General features: G+C 42.9%; 1 protein-coding gene across 1 annotated transcript; it reads left to right on the top strand.

Moving 5' to 3' along the window:
- On the top strand, positions 1 to 10,587 carry cavin4a (caveolae associated protein 4a). Its single transcript, XM_063462766.1, has 2 exons — positions 1 to 408; positions 9,873 to 10,587. Exons 1-2 carry the CDS (start codon positions 1 to 3, stop codon positions 10,449 to 10,451), a joined length of 987 nt encoding a protein of 328 aa, XP_063318836.1. The 3' UTR covers positions 10,452 to 10,587.
- Positions 10,588 to 11,813: the final 1,226 nt, after the last annotated feature.

Raw genomic sequence — 11,813 nt, 5'->3', positions numbered from 1 at the left:
ATGGATCAGCTCAAGTACCACAGCGCAGGCATCCAGGAGAAGCTGGAGATCGCCGGGGTGGAGGATGAGGCCGGGAACCCCATCAGCGCCCTGACCATCCTGTCTTTGCTGGAGCGCGTGGCCAGCATCATCGATAACGTCCAGTCCTCCCAGCAGCGCATGGAGGAGCGTCAGCAGGATCTGGAGAACAACATCAAGACCATCCAGGGGGACGTCCTGAAACTGGCAAAGGACCACACCGACACCAGCGGCACCGTAGAGAAGCTCCTGCAGAAAACCCGCAAAGTCAGCGCCAACGTCAAAGAGGTCCGGACACGCGTGGAGAAGCAAAACGTCCGAGTCAAGAAGGTGGAGTCCACGCAGGATGAGCTGCTCACCCGCAACAAGTTCAGAGTCGTCATCTACCAGGTCAGCAGAGTTTCTCAGGGTCGGATGTTTAAATGTTGACTTTATGAATTCTGCCCATTGAACACACCACAGCGAGCCTGGGGGTTAATGGCTTAACTGCAGGGTTTAGATAGATTCTCTCTAAGAAAGACTTATTATTGTGCATCAGTGACCCTTTGAAGACTTAAATGGACACAATTAATCAATGAAAACCGAAAGAAACCAAAAATATATTAAAGGGAGGCTGAACAACTGCAGCTAAATAACAGCAAAGTCAACAGTCTTCACTCAGTAATCCAATAAGCTAATTGTGATTATTTATAGAAGAGGATTCATGAGCCAGCCAATCAGAATATTTTTAAATTTTCACATTAGAAACTGAGTAGAAAAGTAGAAACAGTCATGTTTGGAGTTTTAAGTGTCACATTTCAGCCTGACAACGTCTGATATCTAACTGCTACCGGGCGGACAGCAGTAGCACAAAGTCTCTCTGACGATGACCTCATCAGGACTTAAACAGATTTAGTTAAACAAGGAAAATAAATAAATGTTCAGGGTAGGAAATCAGAAGAGTCTTACTATTTTTTAGAATTTCTCACAAAAGTTGTTGAATTTTCTGAATGATGTCACATTTTGAGAGGCAGGCAGAGAAATCTTGAACGTTTGGGAGCCACTAACTCTTCTTATGAGAGCAAGCTTAATCAAATGACCAGCAAATAGCTGGCACGGGGTGGCTAATTGTTGAATTGAGTAATTTCAGGGTTTATTAGACTTTAAGAGGATAGTTAAGCAACAAAAAGCAAAAGAGACCAGAATAACAACCACAGCAACAACTCGCCAACCAGTATGGGAATTCCCCTTTTCTTTTCCAGTGTCCAATGATTGACAGTGGACTCGCTGACGGTCTCTAGACCTGCATGACTGAGACCTAATGTGCTTTATTAGGACTGCATCTCATTATTCCACATGGAAAAAAGAGGCCAAAGCTCAACCCTTAAATTTGGTGTAAAATGACTCTTTTGTCCTTCGGTGCTGCGGAGCTGATAAAGAACATTAGTTAAACGGTGGAATGAGTTAAAAATACAGATAAAATCTGAATTTAGTCCCCAGAGAAGATCTCTGAGCTACATCCAGATTTTTGTTTACAAGGAACTGGAGAATAATTAAGCATCAGAAATGAAGTAGACCAAAGTCTGTGCCAAGCAGCGAGATCTTAACTGGATGAACTCTGACTCGGTTCATTAAGCGGCGGACGCAGTGAGAGGGGCAAGCGTCGATGTGAGGAAATGAAGGGCGGATTAAGTTCAAACTCATAAGAGCCCTCGACTCCAAAACACTGGCAATTAATAGAAAGGCATCCTCGTTATGTTGAGAGGGCGCACTTTCATCCAAAGTGTGGGCAACCTTAATCAGATCAGGTGGATTCACTTCAAAGTTTTAATAAGAAACTCTCGACTGAACTCTTTAATTTAGAAAGCAAGGCAACATTTACAAGAATAAAAGCTCCTGTCAAGTCTTCCCTGAACGTAAAGGGCTGGAAAAATAAAGCTAAACTATGAGCGTCACTTCCAAGGAGACATGATATTCTGTTTAAGGTCACAGAGTGAGTCCGAATGCTGTGAAACACTCGTGAAGAGACGGCAGCTGGGAACCGCAGTGCGGTGGGATTTTCTGCTAAAGGAGCTGGTCGGATGATGGACAGAAAATAAAAAAACATTTCTGTGAACTGAAAGATTTATAACGGTGATCAAAGACTCTGTGTTCGTAGCTGCAGGCCTTATAAGTTCAGCTTTTGTCAGATGACAGCTGTGTCGGATTTTAAATCTCAATCAGGAACATTTAGACTGGAGTGCTTGACTGTTTGTTTAGTGATGGTGCTAACAATCAGTAACATCAACTTACAGTCTTGCGTTTAGTCCTCGTTAAAAGGATCGCAGATGTAGATCACAGACTCGTACACGTCACCTACTGACGATTCAGTTCAGCTTTATTTATATAGCGCCAAATCACAACAACAGTCGCCTCGAGGAGCTTTATATTCTACAGTAGATCGTACAATAATGCATACAGAGAAAAACCCAACAATCATATGACCCCCTATGAGCAAGCACTTTGGTGACAGTGGGAAGGAAAAACTCCCTTTTAACAGGAAGAAACCTCCGGCAGAACCAGGCTCAGGGAGGGGCGGGGCCATCTGCTGTGATTGGTTGGGGTGAGAGAAGGAAGACAGGATAAAGACATGCTGTGGAAGAGACACAGAGATTAATAACAAGTGTGATTCAGTGCAGAGCTCTATTAACACATAGTGAGTGAAGAAGAAACACCCAGTGCATCATGGGAATCCCCCAGCAGCCTACACCTGTTGCAGCATAACTAAGGGAGGATTCAGGGTCACCTGATCCAGCCCTAACTATATGCTTTAGCAAAAAGGAAAGTTTGAAGCCTAAAACTTAGGCCTCAGCAGGCCTTAAAATAGAGATAGTGTCTGTCTCCTGAATCCAAACTGAAGAGGGGCCTGAAAACTTGAGATGTATAACATTAGACTACAGTGCTTTAATCTTACAATGCACAATATTGTATTTCTGCGTCATGATGCTTTCTTCTTCTACTCCACTATATTTGGGATGAAAATGTACGTGTCATGTATTTTAAAGCTTTAGTTTGTGCTTTTTACTCTCACCTGTCCATTCGACAGGATCATAAGTTATAAGATTTAAAGTGCCAAACATAGATAGTGTAAAACATGGATGTAGCCACTGACTGTGTGCACGTTAGCCTAGCTATAGCTCCAGGTAGCACGTCATTGTGTGTCAACTAGCCGGCTCACTGATCCTCCAAACGCTGCTGGTATTTCTATGTTCTAGTTTGTTTTAAGAGTACTTCAGTCAGAGCGCAGTACGTCATCGATCATTCAGAGTTGGACCTATTTATTTGGCCTGTAATGACAGCGCGGTTAGCCTGGGTTAGCACAGAGACTTGAAACAGTGGGAAACCTTTAGCCTGGTTATTTCTGTGCAAAGACAAGTAAAATCCAAAGTCTGTATTTTGGAGTGAATCACAGTCACGTTGTGAAAAAATGGAAACCAAAGCCTGAACTCTGGTAACCTAAACTTACACAGAAATATATAACTCCCTCTAAAACTCAGTTATGTTTCTGTTGCATGTCATACAGAGGTGTTAATTAAATTAAAAAAACACACTAGAATTTCCTCCTCAAGCCTCCTTGACTGTTAAACCTGTTTCTTCTTATAAAAGTACATCCATGTATTTGTCTTGGGAATTTATCTTATTTCAGGATTTTCAAGATCTTAATATGAAAGTGTTAATAATTAATTAATAAACACTTCAAATTGGATATGATTTTGAGCTGGTATGTCCTATTTGAAGACAGTTAAAGTCTTAAACTGGGTTGACTTCAGTTTCAACCAGTGAGAACGAGCTCTAAAGCCAACTGTCTTTGGAGTGTTTGTGGTTTTTTAGTGTTTTATGTTTTATGCCAGTGCTACAGATTTTTCTTAGATTAATTTTCTTGTCAGATTCACCGTATGAGTTTTGCACAGTTATAGAAATGACTGACATCAGATCACAGTGAAATGAGTCCATTACAGCGCTGATAAAGAAAATATTTTGTGCCTGTAATCAAAAAGCAGCCTTCACACATTTCCAGTGGGAAGCTGTGGGAGCTGCCCTGCTCTCTTTTCCATGCAGCTCTGCAGAGATAAGTCGAGCAGTGAGTTGCAGGTCTGCTGTCCTCAATAATGTCTTCAGACTTCAGAATAGTAACCGGAGCTCTGTGTGTGCTGCTAACAGCTGCTGTGGATCCGTGACAGAGGGGCCTATTCTGGGATCACAGCGTTCTCCCTCTTTGCCGGCAGGGACAGGCCATAAACTGCTGTCAGCCAGAGTCAGGCTCTGATACGTCAGCTTATCACAGCGGTCAGGATGTGGCGAGAAACGAGACGTCAATCAACCTGACCGGCTGCTAAAAAGCTGCCAAAGAGATGAAGGATAATAGAAGATGAAAAAGTCCTGTGAGATGAGTCTGTATTTAAAAAGAGACGGGAGGGCGGAGGGCTATGGGCTCCACTACAACTTTGTTTGGTGGGTTTTCTTCTTCTCGCCTGCACCGTCCACCGGCAGCACATTTCACAGTTCGAACCGCTGAACTCGTCTTCGGCCTGCTGAGGCCTGCCTGTGTTTGACGGGGAGTTTGTGAGCAGACACAGTTTACGGTCTTGCAGAGCGAGAGTCAGAGCCCTCCAGGTATCCAGGTCACATCTCTGCGCTGCTGCAAATCTGAGCAGCATTAGGTTGCCATGGTTACAGTATTTAAGAAAATGCTGTGCACGATTAAACTGTGGAAATATTTGGGCCTTTTTATCTCTTTGATGTCGTTTCAGAAGAACTTTTACTCTGGAAATAACAAAAAAAAAAACAGTTTGTGTCTGTAGTTGTTCGTTTAACGTCTGCTTGAAGTCGTTTTCATGTAGTTTTTTGTATCTTTGTTAACATTTTTGTGCAGTTTTGTGGTCTTTTTGTGACTTAGGTGGACATTTTGCATGTTTCTGTGATCATTTAAACTCTTTTTTTTAAGATACTTTTATTTATTTTTTTATGTTTTCAAGCAGCTTTGCATGACTTTGGTGTGTTTTGTGGGGGTTTTAAAGTATTTGTCTTGTATGTTTTGCATGTAGAACTGTTTTGCGTGTCTTTGCGGTCATGTGCTTTAATTTTGTAATTTTTTCTGTAATTTTTAAAAATTTATTTTGTATCCTTTTGCATATATTTCTTTTGCTTTTTTTCTCTGTTAAAATAACTACAGAGGGGCTGATTTTAGTTTTTTATGTACCACACCTATTTAAGTTGTATTGAGACTTAACATTTGCATTTTTTGGGGTCGACCCTGAAAAAGGATAAGCAGAAGCGAGTGGATGGATTATTTGGGGTGGTGTCTTTTTGACTGACCTTTTCCCCCCAACTGTGTCAGTGGACGCAGTTACAGGTTGCTATATCTGCTAGCCGTCTGCTTGGCTTCACTTCATCTATTCAATCTCTGGTTTGCTGTTGGCATTTTTAATGCAGTGTTCTGATGCAGTAAAAACTGTGTTGATGAGTGAAACTGTAATATTTCAGTACTCTCTTATTTGTTACTTTGTGTTAATTAGCAGTTATCTGTGTCTGTGTGATGAACTTATACAGTCTATGAATGTAGACTGAACCAAGCTGGCTAACATTAGCGGCTAACTTAGCACTTAACTACATTTCTGGCTCCAAAAAACAACATGGGAGCTGCCAAAATGCTAACATGAAGCTAAAACATGTCCACAAACCAGTGGACCATCTTCATGTTGCCTATGTCCATCATTCATATACAGTTCTTACTTTCCAGTGCATCATGGGTAATTTGCACTCATCATCTTCCTCACGAACCCTTTAATCCTCTCGCCTTCTGACTGATGGTCATTATTAAATCATTAAATCATACAGCAGTTCCTCGCTCGATGACCGCGCCCCAGGCCGTGTCCGCACATGGACGATGAAACTGAATGATTCATATCTGCTGTGTTGTGCGTGTCCCCAGCTACAGTGCATGAGATACTGCTGTCCTTCTTCACAGCGAGCCCAGCTGTAGCTCAGTCTGGTCCCGGGCGGTGCCTCTGCAGACAGTTGCAGTGTTGAGTTTCCACATGACCGATGTGCTGTCGTTATTCTGAGGCCTCCCTTCGTCTCCTAATATAGAGCTTCGGCTGGGGCCGTTTAACCAGGAAGCAGCGAGCGCTTTGTTAGAGACGCTCGTCGCCTGCCGGCGGCTGAATGATGACGGGCGGACGGTGGGCAGTAATAAGAAAAAGATAAATGGCCGCCGGTTTACTCTCAGGGCCGCTGTGGCGCGCGCCGGACATCAGAGGACAATGTGTAATTTTACAGGAGCTGATGGCTTTTAGTTTGTTTCTGCAGGGAGACGATGAGGAGTGAACAAACACGATTAAAGGAGGTCACCCTGCTAACAGGAGGCTAAGGCGCTGCGGCAGGAAGCTCTTCAAACGCCACAAATACGGCTGAGATTTGAACACGTACTCACAGCTTCACTGTGCAGCTTTGTTAACCACGACAGGCGTCACAGTGATAATACTTTGTTTTATTTCTTTGTGTTTATTTTGCATCCAGTCGTCATGTTGAAGTAATTTAATTTGACTTTTAAGACATTTTTGTGTAATTTTGTGCTTTTTTAAGGTACTTTTACTTATCTTTGTTTGTGTTGGTGTGTCATTGTGTTCTTTTATTATGTGTCTATAGTTGTTTTGTGCTTCTGCAGGTTTTTTGCTCTCCTTGTGGGTTTTTTTGTGTCTTTTTGGTTATTTTGTGTTTCTTTGTGGTCACTTGTAATCACCTTGTGCCTCTCTGCAGACACCTTTGGACTCTTTGTGGTTCTCCGTGTTTCTTTTTACCTGTTTTACGTGTTTGTTGTCCTTTGCGTCTCTCTGCTGTGATTGTCTTGTCGTTCTTTAATTTGTTCGAGTGATTCTTGGAAGTGGCTTTGTGTTTCTTTTTAACGCTCACTAGAGACTGACCCCTGGCCCCTGCTGCTGCGCGCGGTAGACCCCGTTCATGATCTAAATGCATAAAGGTTAGGATTAGAGTGCGGCTGAGTGTGTTAACATAATTAAAAGCTCTGATGGTTTCTCTCCGTTTCTTCTTCCTCCTTTACCGGCGAGGTTATTAATACACACTTCGACCCACATTCCCTGCCGGTGTAATTATTGTGTCATTCACAGCGTGTGGATACGCTCTGACGACTCCGCCCTGATTAATGAGTGTCATCGTCTCAGGTGGCCACGGCTTAATTAGGATTAATTGGCTTTCACATCCAAAGTCACCTGTAGGGCGCAGCAGGTGGAGCAGGCCTGCGACGAGCTTCCTCCAGCGGCTGCTCTGTTGTGTCGGCCATTCAAAAGAGTAAAGACGCGAAAACAATTAAAACTCTTGGTCGCTGTAAAACCCGAGCACATGGGCACAGCTTTCCATCATGCATTAAGGGGCCACTAAACTTTGAATGTGAGACATTTAATTCCTCCTTTTCTCATTTATTTTAGTCATCAAATTCTCCTTCTACTGTCCGAAAATACAATAAGTTAGTTAGCATTAGCAAACTAGTAACAAATCAAGCCTCTTTACGGTTTTTAGCACCTGAATTTAAACAAACAGTTTTTTGTGCCCAGAACTAGCCACACTAGGCACCTAAAACTAGCCGAGATATTTTTAGCACCTGAATTGAGGCGAGAAGTTTTTAGCAAATCTTTCAGTGACTGAAAGCTAAAGTAACAGATCAGCCTGATATGACGGCAAAGCGTGACACGGACACGTCGGTCCATCATGCAGACGCTGCAGTAACAGCAGAGGAACATTTTATTTAAAGCCACCATGAAAATAATCACAGGAAAGTGTTTAAACACATATTATTAACATATATGCATTTATTTACATGTTAGCCACTTAGCTTAATCTTTGGCGATTAAGGACCCTGCAATGTACTTCATATGAGTTTTGTTTGCTACCAACTTCTGGGCTTTAAATACACTATCGCCCCCTGCTGGTAGTGCATCTTCTGCGTGCATGTCTGCTACACATTTTGCTGTGATCATCAAGTTGAACGGAGAGCGTAATACTCAAAGGTCCAGACTGGGATCAGTGTCTCGTGGGCGTATGCCACCACCGACCCTCGTCTCCTGACGTGGACGAGCTGTAAAACAGGACTGTCTCTTGGTGGACGGTATACTGCGGCCACTGTTTCACATGTGAGATGTTTATCTGACAGAATGATATGAGAAGTTGTTCGAATCAGCTGTGATAACAGTCCAGTCCAACGGGGACCAGAATTCCGACTTCACCGGGTGGTGCGGTTAGTATTTCTGTGTTCCAGGTGTCGTTCCTGCCAGCCGCTTCCTCGGTTACTCGCCATGTGCAAAAATAGAAAAACTGGATCTTATGACGCTGCCGGTGTTTTCAGAGCTTGTAGGTTGAGTCTCACAGAGTATCTCAGAGGAATATCGAGTTTTCTGTGCGAGCTCCCTTCAGCTTTACTAGCAGCAGAGTAATTTATCCTCAATGGATAGAAGAGACAGATGGATATCAGTTTCAACTGCGTGTGTTTATCCCAAGATAGACGAGGCGCTTTGCTAATGAATGATGACTTCTGCTGCGAAAGTGTAAGGAGTCAAGCAGATTTAAGATTAATGAGCACTTTAGATGGATAAAAATCAAACTCCAGATCTTTAAAGCACATTTGAGATGGATGTCTGTCCTCCACAGACTCAGATGCTTTAACTGGATATGTGTTTCACCTCTATTCATCCAGGACAGAAATAAGAAGTGTTTTAGCCTGACTTCAACTAAAGTAAAGTCAGTGATCTGGATTTTACACCATGTTTGTTGGCTGTTATAACAAACATCCAGGTTTCGGGATATTTCCAGTCTCATGGTTGCCAATAATTAAAAAACCATCATATATTCTGACAGCACGAGGTTAGGAGGTAATGGTCCAGATTATATTTTTGTCTGTTACAATCTGGAGTCACAAAGTAAAATCAGGATAGACATAAAAAATAATGATAAATGGTGAGCTACGGAGGTTGTACTGATCAACACCAGCGTGCTGAACATGCTCGTGTTGCTCAGCGTGAGCGTCATGCCGAGATCTTCTGCGTCCTTGTTTTGGTTTCGTCTCAACGTTCCCATCAGCAGCAGGCAGAGGAAAGACTACAAGCAAAGGATTGTTGCTCCAGAGGTGATCGAGAGCTAAAAACAGCTGAAATTAAGCAATTATTGAACGTAGACTCGTCAGGAGGAAACAAACGAGACTCCAGGCTGAAGTTGTTCTCATGATGCTGGATGTAGAAATAAGTAACTGGTGGCTAACAGGTTCTCCCTTTTCTAATGAGGAACTAGAAACAAAAGCAGAAAATCAACATTACGGGTCCTGTTGGGTTGTTTCTCATAAAATCAGTCTAAAGAAAATAAATCAGTTATTTCCATGTGATGTTTTCAGGGCTGAGCAAACACATTTAAGCTCTCTTAAAAATTGTAACCACCAACGTGTCTCAATCTAAAGCCAAACTCTAAGTTTTCTGTCTGTAACATAGAAGAGGAAACAAAAGCAGCGGCGCACAGATGTTTTCATCTGTTTTCTGACTGCAGAAAAAATCAAAAAGCGCATTTTGGTTGAACTTTGAGAGGTCATGTGACCACATGGAATAGCACACTGGTCAAAACGACCTGAAAGGTATCAACACAGACTGATAATTTAACACTGGATTCAGACTGCTGGCTTGAGTAGATGAGGTAGAAATTAGATCTGTGCATCTGAGATTAAAATCTCTTTTACACTCATCAGATGGGACAGTAACACAGAATCATTAAAAACAGGAATAATAGAAACATTCGATAATAAATCTCTAATATCTAATTACCTTTCATTTAATCTGCAGGGTGAGACAGAGGTCCCATCAGTGGCCGTCACCAAGTCCCCCAAAGGACCCGGCCTGGAGGGGCTGGATATGGAGCCGGACTCTTACGACGTCCCCGCCGACCTCTCCTCTGACGAGGAGTACCTGAGTCTGGAAGAAGCCGACCCCTCGCGAGCTGCTCGACTCAAGAAGTCGGTCATGAAGAGCACGGAAACACTGAAGGCCGCCTTCTCAAAGGAGAACATGAGCAAAACCAAAGATAACCTGGGCACCAAGTTCCACCACCTGGGCGAGAAGGTGATGCCACCCGAGCGGAGGGAGAAAATGCACCAGGCCGGCGAGCGGCTGAAGCAGTCTGGCGAGCGGCTCAAAGAGAACATCGCCAAGAAAGCTCCGAGCAAGGAGGCCTTCCGCATCAAGCTGAAGAAGGAGAGAGCTGTCGCCGAGGGCCAGGAGGGCGCAGAGGCCGAGCTCCAAGGGAAGGAGAGCAAGCCGGAAGAGGGGGTCACCTACACCGAGGTCGCACTGGAGAGCAAGAGGGAGGGGCCTGTGGAGGAAGCTGGTGCCACCCGGATAGCAGAGGAAGATCACAGGAAGTAGAAGGCCCAAAGTAGGACACATCAGAGAGAAGGTCTGTGATTGGTCGACATCATTGGAGGACATTTTATTTGTCTGACTGTTTAAAGGAAGAAGTTGGTACTGACACCAGAAAATTCATCAGAATATCAACTGGTTATTTAAAAGGGTTTGCTAGATATTTAAATCAGCTGATGCACGGAGACAAATTCAGGTTTCTTTAAATAAAAGGTCCATAAAGTGTGAAAGGTGCAGATGAGGTCGAGTTTAATTGCACAACGGAAACGAAAGACATCAGATGTTGATGAGAACTTAGAGAAATACAACAAAAGTTTGAGATTTTTTTATCAGGATGTTCATATACAGTATACATATATATATATATATTTACACAGGAGAGGTAAAACTGGCCTCAGCTGGTCTCTGAGAAGCCTGGTGGGAAAAGACACCAACACAGAGTCGATGTCAGGCTGGTTTCAGTGTGCAAAGGAAACCCTGTAGTGTTAGAGGCGACATCAGCCAGCGCTTTAACTTTAAATAAACCAATGACCTCACAGAAGCCACTGAGAAGGTTTTTGAAAGTGTTTATGAGACGTGGTGCCAAGCAGGAAGTGACATATCCAATTTTAGGAACTATTTGTCTATAGACTGTACATAAAGGATGGACAACGCTGTCCTGAAGCCAATGCAGAATAAACCTGGATTCTTTGACCAGCAGGGGGCTCCTCCTCGATAAGTAAGCCCTCAGTTTCAGGGGTTTGTTACCTCACTAAACTCTGTGAAGATTACTTTATGGGCTCAGTTTGAAGTCACATTTAATAAAACATTTTTCCGAAAGGAGCTTAAATCATTTAAAGATGGTTTAAAACCATTTAAAATTTAGTAAAAGTGTCAACTTAACATGCAGAAGAACACAGGAAGTGTTAAGAATGTCAAACATAGAGAGAAACTGTAACATCGGCGCAGTATTTAGAGCTGGAACGCTGCCACCTTGTGGTTAAATTTTCATTAAATTTTGCCATCAGTTTTTACAGAAAGTACCTTTAAATCTGCGCCAGGCCGCTCAGCGTGAACCGGTTAAAGATACACATTGTTTTACATCTTTGTTTACAGCAGGTTAAATATTTAAACCGAGTAACCCGTGTTTTCTTTGGCTGCATCATTCCACGAAACTCCCCAAACGGACATCTTTTTGTTTGTTTTTCTCCTGAAACGACATCAGAAACTTTGGGACGTCCAAGAGAATTTAAATAAAGTTTGATTAAAGCCGTCAAACGCGTTTCATTAAATATTTGCCATGTGCAGCTTTAGGTTTAATAGAGGAGCAGATGCAGGAACTGGTGCTAAAACTAATAAAAAGTTTGCATGGAGTCGAGAGCGGCGCAG

Source organism: Pelmatolapia mariae, linkage group LG18 (assembly GCF_036321145.2).
Source record: "Pelmatolapia mariae isolate MD_Pm_ZW linkage group LG18, Pm_UMD_F_2, whole genome shotgun sequence".
Lineage (NCBI taxonomy): Eukaryota > Metazoa > Chordata > Actinopteri > Cichliformes > Cichlidae > Pelmatolapia > Pelmatolapia mariae.
The sequence above is the reverse complement of the archived record's forward strand: the minus strand, read 5'-3'. Positions and strand labels throughout refer to the sequence as shown.